Raw genomic sequence first — 18,920 nt, forward strand, 5'->3', positions numbered from 1 at the left:
TGTAGCCACAGCTGCCCAGTAGGCAACAGGTGAAGTGTCTTGCCCATGGACACAACGACTGAGACTGACCAAGCCGGGGCTCGAACCGGCAACCTTCCGATTACAAGACGAACTGCCAACTCTTGAGCCACGATCGCTCAAGTACCAAGTACCATCACATTCTCAGGATTGTAGTGCTGTTCACATTCCTAATAATATATCACTAACAGCTAGGTCAACCTAACTTAGATTTGGTCAAAAGCTTTCACCAGAATCATCATTGGCAATCTTGATTAAAAATTTCTGGTAAACAAAACATTCATGACTAAAATGTTTTCACAAGTCCTCAAGTTGCTTCAGTCTATCATTTTAAAAGGAAAAAACGTGAAATGTTTACCAAGAGGCATCCAGGCAGAAGCAAAGAATGAGTGCATCACTGAAACTATTGCAAAGCATTTTTACACAGCTATAAGTAAGAGCCGGTGGACTATTTTATTATCATACTCATGTCAATCTCGTCTTGCACAGTCTGAAAGAAATGTTGTATTCTGAGGTTATTTGGTAGACAACTGGTATTTTTTCTTTGAACACCAGTGGACAAGAAACCCATATTGAAATAACTTGCTTTCTTTACCTAATCAGACGATGGCTTGTTACATATATATATGTATATAAATATATAAAAGCTGTATTAAACTTGTTGAATGTGAAGAGCATCATCTCAAAGATAAAACGGATAACCTTGCATCGCAAACAAGATGTAGGCCAAACTAGGGCTGCCACGATTATTCGACTATTCACGATTATGTCAACTATCAAAATCTGACTGATTTAATAGTCGACGCATCTAAGATCACTCTGCTTTGTAAGATCACAAAAGACGCAGGAATAAGTAGTAGAATTTTAGAGTGTGATAACGGGCTGAAACAGAAGATAGCAGCACTGCATGTACAAGGTTACCAGCTGCCGTTAAACCCCGAAGAAGAAGAAGTAGCTCTGTCCCAGAATTCATAGCGCAGCCCAGTTTCCAACAATGGCGGCAGCTAGTTAGTTTTAATATTACTCTTATTATTCCTTCTGGGTCACAAAATAAACATTTAACATGTGTTCAGGCGAGAATGTAGCTGTGTAAACCTCAAATATCTGCTCAGTTTATCAAGACACCACATATTTTTAAAAGCGCTCCGACGTTTTCGGAGACGTCTGTTACCCACTAGCTCGATAGCTAGCCGGGGGCAAAGCTCACTAGAGCCCGTGAGAACACCGGACTCCCGGCAAATCGTTTTCAAACCCACCGCCGTCTTTCGCTACTCAGGTTAAACATATATAAGTCACTTAGATAATTTTAAAATGTTATTGTTTGGCTTTTTTTAGTATTTTATTTGTTCCTGAGTAAATCGGTTTGGCTGAGATTAAAGTTATAGTTTTTACACAGCTGAATAAACATCAAGCAGACAACTAATTATCAGAAGTGTGAGATGCTCGAGAATATACTCCGGTGTCCCGTTATATTTTAGATAGCAAGGAGTTTATAAAACTTCACCGAAACAATCTGTAAATTTCATTAAAATTTAATAAACTATCATCTTGTCTTTATTTTTAGTTAGCACAGACCTTAAACACTTAAAGCTGTAAGCCAATGATCGTTATATAAGAGCAGATGCATGCTGGTGCAATAAGCTGTACGTTTTACGTCCAATGGATGATGATCTGATTAGTCGACTAATCGCAAAATTAATCGGTGACTAGTCGACTATCAAAATAATCGTTTGTGGCAGCCCTAGGCCAAACAATGCTTCAATCTGTACCGCACTTACAGCTAGAAAATAAATAAATAAATGAATATAGTGTAGCTAAAGGTTCACAGGCACAGATTCCTCTGGGTTACCAAGGAACAGACAGGACACCCATTTTTAAACACCTCTTAATAGCTTTTTAATTAGCAATTGGCTCCTTGCCAGCCGCAATTGCCACCACATATTCGTCAAACTTGGGGAGGCAATCTTTCACACTACCTCCCCAAGAGATGTGCTGGCTATATGGATCTACAACACACAAAAATCAATTCTCATTGTAATTCTAATCAATTGTATCCCCAGTAAAGGGATTCAAGAATTTGTAAGGGGTAGCTTTGTAAGTGTTTACCCCAACAATTAAAAAGCAGTGGAAACAGCAGCATCCCCATTTTTATAAGGGTGATGCTTAAATCTTGAATGTAACCTTGCCTTTTTCTGTGTTTTTTAATCTTGTCTTGTCCTGTCTAAATATGCCATGTTTTCCTCAGTATACGATCATACTGTGTGGGAGTAAATCAACATGTAAGTAACACATTTCTATTTTCATTAGAAATGACAAACACTGTATTTCAGTGCAATTTTTACCCTGCTTCAGTTCAATATTGAGCCATCCACTTCTGAATGTCTCCAAGATGGTTATGATGACAGTCAAACCCCTGTGGGTTTTTAGAATTGCATAATAGGTGGAGCTGCATAACATCTGCATAATAAAAAGTACTGACAATAAGTCTATGCAATGGCCTAAATTTTCAACAGAGAACTGAAATTGGCACAGAAAAGCTTCATATGCCCTCAACACCCTGACCCTAAATGTTTTTAGAGCAAGTGACATGTCCAACAATAGTTAAAAGGACTGCATGATTAGCAGTGCAGAATACATTACTGAGGTCAACAAATCAGATCAAAACCTGTGCCGGAATCAAATTACTTTAAGCATGTTGCTCTTCTCCATTTGGTGAAGACAAAATTCTGAATAAATTAACTAAAACCATTATTTTCATTTTGCAATAAGTGATCCGCAATAAATGAAGTATGACAGGAAACTGAAACTCATCAGAGTTCTAAGATATTAACCCATTTTTCCATGCTAGAAATCAAAATGTTCACTGCTTCCTTCAACAGAAAGAGACATGGGGGCCTGGTGCACAACTGAGCAAGATGACAAGAACATGAGAGGCTCTAGTTTGAGAAAAAGTTGCTTCCAAGAGCCTCAACTGGCACCTTTATCAAAATGTTACCATTAAAAACAAAACAAAAAAAAAAAAAAACACACAGTCTCAACGTCAACAGTCAAGAGGTGACTCCTGAGTGGTGTAACAAGATTAATGGGTTACCACAGTATCTAGACCTACAGCCAGTTTTCAATGTCATGAAAGTGGCTTTTCTTTAACCTGGCTACATCACTATGGTAACTTCTCCTGAAGAGCTTATCCTCAGGGTTTTATTGAAAACTTTTATAAAATGTGCCATATTAAAATTACTTAAACAAGCTTCTGATCATTTTTTCCCACAGATACAGACCGACAGAATGTGTAGGTTAGTTTTACAATGAATGAAGCCAAGCAGAAAAATTAGAGCAGCACATATTGCTGGGTTACATCGATCCTGTGATGAATGTGCGTTTACTTAACGTAGAATATGCATAAATGTTTTTATGCATGTCCCCATTTTACACTACTGAGATCTAAATAAATGCACACAGATTAGAAAACTGACAAATTTTTATTAATATGTTTAATTAAGGAAATTAATTTCACTTTTATTTGTCCAAAAATGAAGTTTATGTCAATATCAGATCTGAATGCAGTTCTTTAATATCGTGTTTAACATGATCAATTTCAAAGCTAACAGCTCTAATGTGCAACTGTCACCTGAAAAAAAGACAGAGCAGTAAGAGTGCACTGAGTGCTAAAAAAAAATACATTAATACGTGAAGTGAACATTTTTTGCTGCATTTCTCAGTTGCCTTATTTGCAAGCATGTTTATCTCAACATACTTGAGATAAACATACAAGCACCTTGTTTTACGTGAGCCCACATAGATACTAAAGCAGGAAACGTGGGTTAAAAAAGAAAGCTGTTAACCACTGACGTGATGCCTAAAATCAGCCCAACTAGCGTGAATAAATATGCTGAATTTGCTTCATAGTACGCCCCACAGGATGTGTCAGAGAGAAATTAAGACAAGCAAAAGAACACACACAATGGGAAGACTGGAAAACCATAACATCAGTGACACAGGAGCTCAAGCAGGTCACAATCCAGCATTATTCATAGATTACTGCCCATAAAACAACAAACACGACCTTGACCTTGAGCACAATGTGGCTGAAGATCTATTAGGTGATCAGTCTGTGCAAGTTTCACTAAAATCTGGTGAGTAGTGATTTGTGTGAATGTGGAAAGACTCCCATGGCATAAGCTCATCAGACGTTCACCTGGATAAGCTAAAAAAAAAAGTGATGTTGCTAGAATAATATAAGTCTGAGGTGTTTGGGTCAGAAAGAAAAACATTTGTGAGACTTAAAACAAATGAAAAGATGCGGGAGGAGGTCATGACACCATCTTTCAAGGAAAAAATGTGATGGTTTCAGGGTTCTTTGGTGTTGCTGAAATGGAAGATTAGTACGGGATAAAGGGATACAGCAAGGACAGCTACTGGTCTGGTTTTCAACGCCATGCTATGCCATGTGGACGATGTTTGATGGAACTAACTTCCTCCTACAAAAAGGCCCAAAGCAAACCTCAAAAGTATGCAAGAACTAATTAGAGGAGACAGTCAGCTGGTATATGAATGTGTGGCCAGTGCCTTTACTAGATCTTAATTCCAGTTATAGTTTAGTTAGTCCAGTTATATATTATAAGTTATTATTTTGACTAAACTTTCCATTCAATTTGCAGCTCATTTGAGGAATAAAAGTAAGAGACTTAATGAAAAAGGTGAATTAAACTTTTGGGTATTAGTGTATAACATAAATCATTTATTTGGCCCCTGAAGGGATTAACACATTGATCACCATCTTAAAAAAACAAAAAAAACCTTTAAACTCTTGATCAAGCATTCTGTGAACGATGGGAAGTGGGATCATCTCCGCAATGGTCTTCGCTAATAAGTCCCATAGGTCCCTCCTACACTACTTGACCTTTGTCCACGTCCATTCAGTATTTATTCCAACACACTTTGCACTCTGCAGCCTTGTGCTGTTTGATTCTTGTTAACATAAACAGTTTGACTTCTGTGTGGATCTTATAGAGTGATATTGTTTCTGCATATTTTCTCTTTTTAACCCTTATTAACAAGGTTAGCCATCTGTTTTACAAAGTCGACCTATTCTTCTATGCACACACCGCGTACAATAATATCATCAGTCGGGTTTGTTGTCCTTGTTTTCAGCTGTGTGTCATTCCATCTTCTGAAAAAAAAAAGGGGGGGGGGGCCTGAAACTGTGTGTAAATGCATCAACAATACGAAAACATCCAAATCAACTCAAATTTATAACTAAACATGCAGCTCACACAACAGTATTCAGACAGCTGCACATATATTTGTTTTTCAGACACTTTCTTGTCCTCTGTATATTTAATCTGAATTGCGCCACAACTCAGATGTGTGTGTGAGCTTGGACTTTAGGTGTTGAGACCAAAGTGTACTGCCACACAGGAAGTCAAACTAAATGAGCAGTTATGTGTCATTCCAGGATTATTAATGACAAGCAAGGGCAAATGCCGGTGGAGAAAATAAGGAGATTATGATCAAAAGCATCCCGTGTTATTTGTCAAACATGGTGCCGTTATTGTTATAACTTGGACAAGTAGGGGATCTGGCAGACCAGCACCTACTGATGATTTTAACTAATTAAGAAAGCGATAATATGAATATAGAGGTACACAGGAGTATTGTGTTGAGCCAAACTCAGCAAGACAAACAACAAAGCTTTTCAAGCTAAAAAGGTGGAACATCCCCACTTGGTCCAATCAACTGCAAAGATTTCGATCAAATTGGGTGTCTTCAACTTGCTGAAGATCTGAAAAAGACAGAGGGACTCCATGACAAGCTAGAGCTGACAACGGCTGGTCTGAACATCACCCCTGAGCATACGCAGTGTTGGGCGATGTCTGTGGGATACAGACGGGTACTGACTAATGGCGCAGACAGAAAGTTCACACCAAAACATCGATGGTGTAGTAGCTTATCCAGTACATCATTCTTCAGAATTCACAGCTTATTTCCCGTAAAAAGAAGACCTACTAGCTAACCACTTGTGCAAATTTTAACCAAAATCTGACATAGAAGTAGCATGGACTCTTTTGAAAATGGAAAAGTGCCCATAAAAAACAACAAATGTGACCCTGACCTTGTGCAGATTTCAGGTGATGACCCACTGGGTGTAAGTTTGAGTAAATTCTGACAAATACTGTAGGATGAGTAACAATTCTTATGAACTGCAGACAGATGGACAGCAGGACAACTCATCAAGGCATAAGCTGATTGGTGCCTTGACCAGATGAGCTAAAAATGAAATTGCATTTTTCTTTACTTCGTGGTAATTGCCTAGCAACTTTTAAAGCTCTGAACTTGGAGCAACATGTAATGAAAGGATATGTCTTTTACACAAATACTCGCCCAAACCTACTAATTAAAGCCTTCAATAGAGCCTAAATGTGCTTAAATACAGAACTGTATAAAAAAAATGTCAAAATACTTCTGACTACAGTGACTTCAAGAGCTAAACTGGTAAAATCGCAGTATGAATTAAACCTAATGCCAGAAATCGTTGAAAAATATTCATAAGTCAGTGTAGCTGATCATTGGCTAATAATCAGTCCTGCTTTTTTTCACACTTACAATCTTAAACCCAACAGACTGAAAGACTGAGACAAAAATACCCCCACCCCTTCTACCCCACAATAAAGCAGCTCTCTCACTATTAGAGTATAATATCACAGGATCTAATTAGAATACTGTGTGTCTCCTTGTGCTTTGTTTACTGTCATGTGAGTCATTAATGTTCAGTTTGTACTCGGTTGATGATGCTCTTTGTTTTATTTTTAGTTTGTGCTGCGCACTGCGGACAATTAAGTTCCCAATAATATAATTTATTAAAGGCATACAAAACAAAGCTATAATAAAAATGCAACGATTGCAAGGTTTCGATTAACACGGTCCTAACAGGGTTCCCAGTGGTGAAGCGATGCCCTGCTAGAGTCGGCAGGAGCACACGAGCTGAACCATCTGCACTGAGCTGCAAATGTGGTAAACCTGCACATGGACTTAGTGGGTGGAAAAAAAAAAATCAATTTTGATAAATCCTCCTTAGTCACTACAAAATTACAAGACAAATCTGTTGAACAACATAATTATATATCATATGACAGTTGGGAGTCTGATCTCCTGTCTTACACGTACCATACCTTTGTACCTGAGCCTACACTGCCATCTGCTGCTTTATGATTTAAAATCACGCCAGAGGCCCTGCAGAGTGGGTGGGGTGATAGGTCATGTGTTGCATTCAAGTTCTATTGTAAAAACCTAACCTTCAAATTATTTATATATTAAATCCGTAAAGGACTAGCACCTCCTTTATTTACTACATTCGTATTTTGGAAAAACGACTTGGAGAGATTAAAAAGATCAGGAATGAGATTGTTTTCAAATGAAAAAAATATCCTTTAGCCAGCTTCCCAGTTCTGGAGCATCCTTCCCTTGTTTCATTGCCCGATGACCTCCCCTTTACCCTTAATCTAGAGGTTTTACACATCAGGATATATCAGCAAAGATGTGGTTTGACGGTCATTAGAACAGGTTCAGGGTCTTTTTTAGGGTAGCCCTGAAAGTAAGCTGTACACACAGAGATCACCCTCCCTGAGTTCTGATGTATACCCAATCATATTGGCCTGGAATGAGGCCTAAAGTGTAACAAAAACCACTCAGATCAGAAAAGAGAAACAAGGGTTACTGCTAGTAGATGTCCGAGGGTAAAAGAGGTTTTGTATGCTCCTCAAAGGGAATGAGTGGTTTCATTTACTTCAGTTTAAAATACAAATTTGTTTATCAAATGGCAAGAAATAATAGCTGTGCTTACCTGCAGAGTCACCCCTAAAGACCCATTTTAAGCCAAGAAAAACCCTGCAATGTAAATGTCCCCCCTTTGCTTTTACTATTTTTGCATTAAAAATAATGCTTGTACAATATTCTTGTTCAACAGTATCTACTATTTGCTGTTTGTATCATAAGTGTGTTTTTCTTTGCTCTGTTCTCTTAAGCTTTTTATCCTTGTTTCTCTTGGTTTCTCCAGTAATGGCTCTAAATGTTGTTCTTTTAAGTTTTATTGCTTTTAATGGCTGATTTAACATCTGGAACATTCAAAGTAATGTTGATAAATGATGTGAGTTGTCTCGGGAAAAAAGACCAAACAAATAAACTAATGTTTGTAAGTTTTGCATTTAAAGCTTTCATTAGGAAATAATTATTCAATATTGTAATAAATTGCATTTGGTGCTTTGCATATCAGGGGTGTAACCTCTTGTTGTGGTGAGGTTTTATTTCTTTGTTTTTATTCAACTCTTTACTTTTAATGGAATAAGGCACAGTTATTGAAAAATAGAGGGCAGTCAAGTGAAGTAAACATACCGATTCAGTGTCATTTGCCGCAGTGTAACACCATGACATGAATTTACTAGATCAATATCGATGATCAAGCGTGGCGCACCTGCAAAACACTTGTAAGCTTATGCTTGCTTCTCTCAGTCTGCCACTCTTACCAAATATGGGATACAAAAACATGGCTGGAAACACAAACTGAAACCATGATTCCTAAAACTGTTGGGATACTGCATAAAATTTCAATGTTAAAAAGGAATGGAATGATTTGAAAATCATTTGCAATAAAACAGAGGAAGAAATATCATGTGCTTAAAGTTAGAAAATGCACCATTTTATGAAAAAAATAAGGTCATTTTGAATTTGATGGCAGCAACATGTTACAAAAAAGTTTCGCTTCTTATACCAACAGTCGACAGGAATGCTTCCATTCTTCTCTGATATCAGATTCTAGCTGCTCTGCGGTCCTGGGTTTTCTTTGTGGAGTTTTTCATTTCACAGTGCACCAAATGTATTCAGTTGGTGAAAGCTCTGGCCTGCAGGCAGCAGCTGCTCGCTTCTATTCTGAAGCCATGCTGTTGTAATAGATGCAGTATGGGGTTTAACATTGTCTTGCTGAAATATACAAGGCGTTCTCCGAACACGTTGTCTGGATAGCAGCAGAACTGACGGTAAGCTCCCAGATGTTTAAGCTGCCAGTTGCATCAGCACTACTGCATACCCACACGATCAGACATGCGAGCTTTTGAGTTAAGTGCTGATAACAGGCCGGGTCGTCCCTCCCCTTTTTAGTCTGGAGGATGTGACGTCTGTGTTTTCCAAAACGAATTTAAAAATTTGACCCATCTGACCACAGGACAGTTTTCCACTTTGCCTCAGCCCATTTTAAATGAGCTTTGGCCCAGAGAAGATGGATCACGTTTGGCTTCTTTTTTCATGTTAAAGCTTTCACTTCCGTTTGTGGATGGCACGGTAAACTGTGTTCACAGACGATGATTTCCTGAGCCCGTGCAGTAATTTCCATGCCAGAATTATTCCTGTTTGTAATCCAGTGCTGCCTGAGGGGCCAAAAATCACAAGGACAGAGATTTCTCCAGATTCTCTGAATATTTTGATGATGATACGTAGGCCTAATATAAGTGATGAGATTAAATCTTCACATTGAGAAACATTATTCTAAATTGTTAGAATTTGTAGACACAGGTTTTTGAAGATTGATGAACCTCTGCTCATCTTTACTCCTGAGAAATTCTCTAAGATGCTGCTTTCACACCCAATCATGTTACTGACTTGTTGCCAGTGAACATAACTGGTTGTAAAATGTTCCCCCTGTAGTTACATTTCCAGCCTTTCATTTCTCCCTTTCCCAACTTTTTCAAGATGTGTTGCTGGCTGCTATTAAATTATTTTAAAAATTGAATATTTGTCATGAAATACTAAAATGTCTCACTTTAAACATTTGATATGTTTTCTATGTTCTGCTGTGAAATCATTCTGATTTGACTTCTTGGGAATTGGAACTGTAGTTTCCTGATATTCCTCAATTAGAAAAGCACTGACTGGACTCTCACTATACCACCAACAATAAGCAATGACATACTGTGTTTTCTTACCTTAAATCAGGTATTTTTTTTGTTATTAGTTTAGTAGGATTCAGATCCAAACCCAGTCTGTCAGTTTATGAGATCTGGGCCTATGTTTGAATGCTGTAGGTGAAGATACTCATATTTAGTCAACAATAACAACAACAATAACAATATTAATATTAATGAGAATAATAATAATAATAATAGGGGGGTTGTATTCAGTCTCTGGAGAATTTCAACCCATCTGCTGCTCACTTTTTCAAACAGCACTTGAATGCAGCTGCTCTAATCTGGTCTAATCTGGGCAGCAGCATCACCAGATGAGCAATAACATCTGTGGATACCAGCTTTCCCGTTCAAGTGAAATTAACGCGTTGCTGTCGTTTTCTGGAAGAAAATGTCGATAACAACTTGCCAGAAGGTTACTCTTATATCATGCTCTGTTCTCTGTGTTTCTCTCTTTCTGCCCAGGATGCTTTTGCCCAGAGCGAAACAGGAGATGGGGCAGCCTGAGGGTAAGACGGCTTATCAGATCATCATCCATCCCCATCCTGCTCCATCTCCAGTGTTTTTTGTGTCAGTGCTGCTGTTGTTAATGCCAGCTGTTACTCAGTACAGACCATGCCAGGCACAGAGGCCCTATCCTTCATAGTCCACACAAGTTAGCTGAAATCTTACACTGTACAGCGAGTTAAAAAAAAAAAAACTGCATTCACCATATTTTGAAGAACAAATAATTTGGTTGTTAAAACCCATTTGAATCAGTTTGACCATTTATCTAAATCTGAAACAAGTGATGTGTTTTTGTACGTTTCCCATCGTGTTAAGCATGAGCGGCTGTGTTTACAGAGACAGGTGTGCATTGACTCCAACAGACAGCGCCTTTTCAAAACTTCTCATTGAAGCAGTTAAAAAACATTCACAAGAAACACAGTATGTGACTTATTTGTTATTTGACTTTAGCCTGATATCAGTTTCACACAGTCACGAGCAAACACCCAGAGGTGCTGTCAAAACGGATCAGTCATCACAGCAGGGGCATCTTATCAGATATAAACTGGTAGTGATTTCACACTAGACCATAAACAACTGGAATTTTCAAATCTAATAAGAGGAAAATTGGTGACCTTATACGAAATGTGAACATACTACAGTCAAAAATAGAAAGCTACTGTGGATTGCACGTTATTCTTAGATATTATTTATATTATTATTATTTAGAGAACAAGGAATGTGGTTAGTGATTTGGTTTTAGACATTGGGGCACAGTTTGCTTTGCTTTTCTTACACATTTTCACAGCCTAATAACTACAACTTGCTTTAGGTTCACTGACTGTCTTCAGCTAAAAGCAGCAATGGGTGGTTACAAAATTTACCCAAACAGTAACCAATGCTGGCCAACAAACAACCCAAGGAGACTAAATATTTCAAAATGTTCCCAGGCAGATATTGACATGGCAGTTTTCCAGACTACTCTCTGTGCTGTGTTTCGCCTAACTGCTGTAACTGAGCCAATTTATGCCTGCTAGCAACCACTGACTGTATAAAACAGTACAGTCTGTGCTAGCACACGAATATAAAGCTGCAAACTTTCCACACAGTTTCTTACCTTATTAATCCAAACAGAGACCCTCTCTCTTCTTTACAGCCACATTTAAATGTGCCCAGTGTTAGGGGACGCAAACATTTAGCTGTTAGCTAGTTTTTTCAGTGTGTTGTGGCCAGTTTTCACCTCTGACAGGTGAGACCAGAGCATGCTAACATCCTCATTTTCTTGGAACCAGATGTGCGCGCGCGCGCGCGTGTGTGTACCTTCTCACTTTGCAATTTTTTTTTCCGCAGGCCGATTTTAACGAGCGTCCCAGTCACATCTTCCACTTGTAGTGCTAGTTAACTCCCAGATGGGAGCAGCAGCGAGCTTGATTTGACATAAATGCTGAAACATGCTGAGCATAAGCATCAGCAGGTCTGTGTTCCTGCACAGAGGAGTGTCAACATTCTCGAAACAGGCTTCTGAAAAAGCAATAACTATAAATAAAAACAAATCCAAATGTAGGCATTTCATTTTACCCAGGGCTTTCCTGACTGCTTTGACCTTCTTATGTTTTTGACATTGTTCTCAAATATTGATCTGATCCCCATGAATCTCTTCACTTTATTTGTTACAAATTGGATCTCTTTTATGAATAATAGTTAATATAGAGGAAAAAGTGTTCCCAAATGGGCTGGACCATCCAGTGGGCATCATAGGAATGTGTCCATGGGTCCATGCACAGTTAGGGGCCAATCTAAGAGGCATTAGACATTATCATTATAAAACACTGAAATGTTCTGGCTGCTTTATCTGATTACTAAAGAAAAAAAGAACGAAGCCTAACTATGAAAAAAGACACATTTTATGGATAAATGTTATCAAATTAATCCAGAGAATAATAGCATTTAAATAATCGTTAAGTAAAATCTAATTAAAGATACTAAAAGTTTAATGGCTGAGGATACATTCCCCGTGATATGTTTTCGGGGGAAAATTGCTTTATTGATTCTTATTAATTGAATGAAAGACTATTTTTGCAGTTGGACCTGGGTTCTACCCTCCCGCCATGCACAAGCTATCAGTGCCAGAAGACCCAGAACAGTGGGACGTGGACCCTTCGTTTTCAATGACACACAGTTTGGAGGCAATGGCAAAGGTAAAAGGCATCAGACGAGGCAAAAAGTACAACCTGATGACTCAAGTGATACCCTTATATGGCTTTGGGATCCTTCTTTACATCCTTTACATTATACATAAGGTAATTTTAATTTCTAGAGCTTCTATATACTATTTGTTATTAACTTCATGCAGAGCTATAGTATGGTAAATGTAACTGTATACTCAATTAATCTAATTATAATCATGTTTATGTTCACAGCTGACATGTAGGGGGAAGGCTAATAAACCAGGGAAGAACTCTGCAGTAACCGTGGGAACCAGGAAGAACACAATAAGTAAGAGAACTACGAGAAATGTAAAATCATTTTCTTCTTCTTAAGATTGAGGGGGATACGTTTTTTGACGTGTCCAAGTGTGCATTGTGTTTAGTGAATTATATTTTAACATCAAAACAATGTTGTCCCGTGTAAATTGTGTAGTCACTGCTAATGAGCTTGCCAGGCTGCAAGAGAGACTTCTCCAAACTGAAGAGATGATGGAGAGGATTGTGTCCAGGAGGAACAATAGTTCTGGGAGGTGAGACTTATTTATTCATTTATTTTTATCTGCTTGTGTTTTACTTCCAGTAGCACCACAACAACAAAGAAACTGTGATGAATTAACTAAGTAAAGACAAATAAAGAAGAAGTAGTCATAAAATACATTTGTATGTATTTGTTTTATAGAGTGATATACACAGGCAGGGTTACTTTACTTCACTCTGTGCTGCTCTCTAGTGGTAGACGAAGGAGGAGTAAAACCACCACGTCAAAAAAGGAGGAGAAATTACTCAGGCAGCTGAGACAGATCACACAGCTTATTCAAGAGAGCCGATTGGAGGGAGCCTCCCCAGAGATGGAGGCCGAGGAGGTCCCATACGGTGCAGACTGGGAAGGTGCATCTGAAATGTCGAACTGCTCCCATTTTTTGCACAATTTGCATTTGCTCAAGTTGTTACAGCCGTGAAATGAAGTGCATTTTAAATTTGAGATCAAATCTAATCTCTATCAAATCCTCACAATAAAAATCTGATGAAGTCTCTTTGAACACCAATGCAGGTTACCCAGAGGAGACCTACCCAGAGTATGATGAACCCTGCCTCAGACGTGGGTTTAAGACGGTTAAACTAGAGGAACCCCCCACACAGCCCACCGCTGAGGCCCTAGCAGAGAGGATGGAGCAAGAGGAGGAAGAGGTTATGGCAAGGAAACTTTCCATAGTGCGAGAGGAAGAGGAAGAGGAAGAAGATGAGGAGGAGGAGGACACAGAAGCACAAGATGATGAGGATGAAGAGGAAGAGGAAGAAGAGGAGGGACTAGAAGAAGCTATGGGAGTAGAGGAAGACATAGATGAGGAAGAGGAGGAGGAGGAGGAGGCAGAGAAAAGGCAGTTGCTCCGTCCTCCATCATCCCAGCCGGGTCCTGAAAGAACGACAACAAGAATTGGTTTGGAGGCGAAGAAAGAGCTGCAGTGTAACAATAGCGGGAAGAAGCAAATCAGCTTCAGCGAGCACAAGGATGTCTTCCACTACCCTAAAGAGGACACTTACGAGGATGGGGAAGAGGACAAGGAAGATCAGATGGAGGAGGAGGACGAGGACACAGAAGTGGAAGAAGAGGAGGAAGCTGATGAAGATGACCCAGTGATGGAGGCAGAGAGCCTGCAGTTCAGCTGTGATGGCAGTTCAAATCCAGAGGAGGAAGCAGAGGAGGATATAGAAGGCAATATTTTAATGTCAGCAAACGTGGAGGGGGAGGGTCGAATCTATGCAGACACACCCAAGGAAGTCGGGGTGAGCGGCCTGAGGATGCGGAACAGGAGGGAGACATAAGGACTTTTCCTGCTTCTCAAATGCGTTTGAAAACAGACAGTGAACTCAGACTTGTGTTACTATTACTTCCTTATATGTTTAAACCATAAAATCCAAACTAAACAGAGGCATGCAGTTATGTTCTTAAGTGATACTTTTGTACAAATAAATGTTTCCCTTTACCACAAGCACCTCAGATGACTGCAATGCATTTTGTTTTCTATTTACATTCACATTTCCAGAACAATTACACCCCTATGAAAGATTTAAAGGGGATAATGGTACTTTTTCATTCAGAATTTCACGGTTTCTTCTTTTAAAACCTATTCAGTACATTTGCAATATGTTAAACGCTACACTCAATGTGTTAACCTGTTATAATTTTAAAAGCTGTCCACATCCACAGTGTTCACCCTCACAGCTGTTTTCACTTCTTTGCCTGATTAAACCACTTTTTAGGTCAGCGGAGATCTGTATAACAGTGCTCACCCAAATGTTCAGTCAGTCAGGTTAATTTAATCATCTGTGTGGGTGTGAAAAGCCTTTAATTTAAAGAACTGAAGGGCAAGTCTCAATTAAATCTTGATCTTGGCACCTGAAACATTTTGTTTCGCACAGTGTGAAGCTTTCTATCTAAGTGTGTGTTTAGTTTCCACTGCATGTTTCCAGAATGAGAGTGTGCTTAATGACAAACATGGAGACGCACAGATGACAATGGGTCCAAGTATCATCCTGATACTAACAGCAGTCAGGGTGTCGTTACCTAGGCTGTAGAGGTCTGTCCATCCCTCCATGGATATGCCTCCCCAGACCATCACTGACGCACCACCAAACCAGTCATGCTGAATGATGCTACAGACATAATTACAGACAGGGCCAGGTTCGAAAAGGGGCAGCCAGCTGCCGTGACCTGTTGGTGATGAGGGGAAAAAGAGAGCAAAGCACACAAAAATTGAGTACATGATACAAGATTCAGTCATTTTACGATGTTTTATTTGTATTGACTGCACCTGTTTATGCATAATTGGGTCACTCTACTTTTCAGTTCCATCAGTAAAAATGCTAAATTTGGGGATTTTTTCTTAAAACAACTTTGTTAACTCATTCACTGCCATTGACTTCTATAGCCGTCAATGGCAGTGAATGAGTCAATGGGTTTAACTCATTCACTGCCAATGGCTGGCAGTGAATGAGTTAACATAAACTTCAAAAGACAATGTAGCAGGAAATCTCAGCAAGTATTTGGGGTTTTTAAATGTTTTTACTAATGTGTTTGATGATTTACAACGAAATATTTGGTGTGTACTCAGAGGTTTTATGGTTAGAGTATCTAATCCAGGTTGATTAGAATAAAAGTTGGTCCAATAAAGCAAGATCATTAGAAGAAACTCAACATCATTTATTGATATACACAATTCAATTATGGTATTTGCCAATTAGACTCTGATGGCCCTTTACAGCAAAATTAATGAAAGATGAGCAGTGCGACTTAAGGTATGCCGAAGACAGCAAGCAGAAAGATGATTGGACGACAACGTTTTACGGTACGGGAAGGTGGAAGTGATGTAATGAATAGCAGTCAGACACCTGAGGAAGCAGACAGATGAGTGAATTTAGTATTTAGTATTTATTTAGTATTTAGTATTTATTTATGCAGATATTCCTTCTTGAACTTACACCTGAGCTTTATCACACACCTGGATTTGTAACCAGAAAAGTAAAGTATTGTAACAGTGTTTATTTCTTTGTGTAATAAAGACACATGACCATGTTCTATGATCGCTGTACTAACTTCTGAAACATCTGGATTCTTGAGGAAACAGAAATCATATTTTGGAGTATTTTTATGTAATTTTATTTCTTTTTTCCATGAACAAAGGACTGTGTACCACCAAAGTAAATTGTACACCATTTACTGTACATTACAATGACAGCACTAAAAACAAAGTGACAGAACCTCTGGCTCTTGGACACATGTATGAAAAGCAGACTTTACAGCAAGAGTATCAACAGTTTTAAAATAGAAATTTGAAATAGTTAGAACACAGTTGAGTACAAGAATAGCACATTTGATAAAGATTTGCTCAGAACCCACAGTAACAATAGTGGAGATTATTCGTCACCTCCATTCAGCATTTTTTTTTTAATGGTCGTAAAATACAAAATACCGTCATATATTTGAGAAAGGATACTGCCCCATAAGGAGCAAGAGGAATAATAGTTTGAGTAAAAATATGAACAGCAATAAACTACGTGATGTAGAAACTTACTGCCAGTCAGATGAGGAATGTATCATACTCCATCTCAGTGAAGCACAGAGCTAATTTAATACATAAAGCAAAAGATGGAAGATGCATCGAAGCTATGGTAGTTTCACATTGTACGAGTATGTCTGTTGGCAGTAAGTCAATTTCTGTTCGGTACATTTTCCAAGCAGAGATCAGAAGATACCAGCACAATCTTAGTGTCACGGCTGGGCAGCTGGTGTGTTTAAGGTATGGACCCAAAAAGCGGACGTGAGAGAACTGAACTAAAGTTAAACAAAAGGCGAGCTTTCATTTGGGCTGACACAAGAATCAAAGGCGAGAGGAGGACTACATAAACATAAATAAAGAAAAAAACTTAACTCGACAGCTAAGACTATAACTTTGACTAAGACTGACATGGGGGAAGATAGGCAGACGACCTGACAACGAACAGTAAGAGACAAAAGACTTAAATGTGCACATGAGGTGATGAGGGGCAGTGGAGACACGTGAGGAAACAGGTGACTAGAATGAACATAATGATGCCACAGGAAAATGTAAACCTAAATACAACGGGCATGGAAACGAGACTTTCAAAATAAACAGAAAACATGACGAGACGCAGACATGACAACATGAAGGACTAAAACAAAGGTGCCAAAACACAGGGGGGAATCTACTAAACAATGAACAATAACAGCAACCTAGCATAATAGAAATTAACTAGATAAGCTTAACTAGAACATAAAAACAGTGAAACTAAAAACACTGAGCCAGGACCGTGACACTTAGGCCTGAGTACCTCAGATATCTGCTATATATCTGTTGCCTGATTTACAGTATTATGTAAATAAATAGCCATCTATTTAGTGCAACATGTTCTGGACCCTAAATATAATTTTAAGTTAAAATCTTAAGATGCACACTTATTATTATCTTCTGAATGTTGTGCAACCTCAGGCATTGTTTTTCAGTCGAAATGAACTTTCATTAAAGAAAAAAAAATTCTAAGTAGCTACAGAGAAATCCTCTCGGTGTATGTGAGGAAAGCAAAAAACGCAAAGACCAATTCAAGCTCAGCTCCTTTTACGGCCAAGGTGTAACACTGGAATTAGTCTTCAAAGGCACAATAAAGTATGTACAGCTATAGCTCATCCACCACAGACTTCAAAGTAAAGTGCACCATCATCCTACACATTCACGTATATGACACTGTGACACAATATTGTATATGATACACAGCACTGTGTAACATGCCTTTCCCCTTTTCATACCTCTAATTTTTTTTTTGTTTTTACTGTGGATACAAGTGATCTTCCTCTCATGACATTTAATGTGCTTGCAGTTCCGTGGAACGATTACAGCAGAATTTGTTGCAAATGACAGCAGAGAACATAAAATGTGCAGGTAATAAATATGTCAATAAAATAAATACATTGTGACATGCATGTTATTATTAATTCAGTAAGTATATAAGCAGTATCCATGCTCGAGGAAGCGTGTGACTTTGTGTTGGTAGACTACATAAACCCAGTCAACTTTTTTTTTAAACTTACTGATGTATAACGGTTAGTTATAGTTCACAGATAAAGAAATGTTAAATTACTAGAACTACTACATAAAGAAACATATTTATAATGCCAGTGCAGTACAAAATGACTATAGTTATCAAAACAAATGAATCTGATTTGGAAAGTGGATTACTCTTTGTGCTTGTTTTCTTCCACTGACAAACACCATCCTGAGGTCCCACCCCACCCCCACACACATACGTACACATAAGTTAAGTCCCATAAAGCATTTCAGGATATGTGGGACTTCCAAGGTAACGGGTGATCTCAAATCAGCGATACATAAGCAGCCCTTGTTGAGACAACAGGAGGAGTTGTTATCCACTGAACTTCAGGCTGGAGTCTATTCACAAGCTAACTTGCTGTCAAAGCTGGAGAGGGCAATAGCAAAGGCTTGCAGGGCACACATTGGGTAGTTATAGTCCATGGTGAACACATCTTCTGCCACACGGCCAAACTGCATCACAATATAGTCAGCTGCAGAGGGGAAAACAAGTAGGAAACAGATTATGTCTAAGCTGATTTGAAACATTTCCCCTTTTTACTGTTTCTTCACAAAACTCATAAGTACCTATTTCTTTATAGCAATATTAATACAGATAACTGACAAAATAAGCTGTATGATGTAAAGTATAGTGT

At 38.6% G+C, this 18,920-nt stretch overlaps 2 protein-coding genes and 2 long non-coding RNA genes across 6 annotated transcripts in view; 2 read left to right on the forward strand and 2 right to left on the reverse strand.

Annotated features, from left to right (window-relative positions):
• The window catches only part of LOC309691102, a 248,062-nt gene that overhangs the window by 149,672 nt on the left and 79,470 nt on the right, over positions 1 to 18,920 (forward strand). The gene's annotated exons all lie outside the window — the stretch shown is intronic.
• LOC309691265 lies at positions 9,218 to 12,302 on the reverse strand. Its single transcript, XR_014271939.1, has 3 exons — positions 11,572 to 12,302; positions 9,990 to 10,082; positions 9,218 to 9,434 (listed from the first exon to the last, which is right to left on the reverse strand). It is a non-coding gene; the product is annotated as an uncharacterized lncRNA (long non-coding RNA).
• ric3a (RIC3 acetylcholine receptor chaperone a) lies at positions 10,269 to 14,655 on the forward strand. 2 transcript variants are annotated; one of them, XM_082508092.1, is made up of 6 exons: positions 10,269 to 10,477; positions 12,537 to 12,754; positions 12,875 to 12,950; positions 13,095 to 13,191; positions 13,341 to 13,549; positions 13,713 to 14,655. In XM_082508092.1, exons 1-6 carry the CDS (start codon positions 10,360 to 10,362, stop codon positions 14,483 to 14,485), a joined length of 1,491 nt encoding a protein of 496 aa, XP_082364218.1. In that variant the 5' UTR covers positions 10,269 to 10,359; the 3' UTR covers positions 14,486 to 14,655. The 2 variants fall into 2 exon arrangements, with proteins under 2 accessions (XP_082364218.1, XP_082364219.1); XM_082508093.1 differs by having other exon boundaries at positions 13,392 to 13,549.
• tub (TUB bipartite transcription factor) overlaps positions 16,122 to 18,920 on the reverse strand; it is a 64,893-nt gene continuing 62,094 nt past the window's right edge. For both annotated transcript variants that reach the window (XM_082533215.1, XM_082533216.1), the window contains exon 12: positions 16,122 to 18,758. In XM_082533215.1, coding sequence (XP_082389341.1) covers positions 18,625 to 18,758 — 134 coding nt within the window. In that variant the 3' untranslated portion in view covers positions 16,122 to 18,624. The remainder of the gene's footprint in view (positions 18,759 to 18,920) is intronic.

This window comes from Aulonocara stuartgranti, assembly GCF_965226115.1.
Source record: "Aulonocara stuartgranti genome assembly, chromosome: 1".
NCBI lineage: Eukaryota > Metazoa > Chordata > Actinopteri > Cichliformes > Cichlidae > Aulonocara > Aulonocara stuartgranti.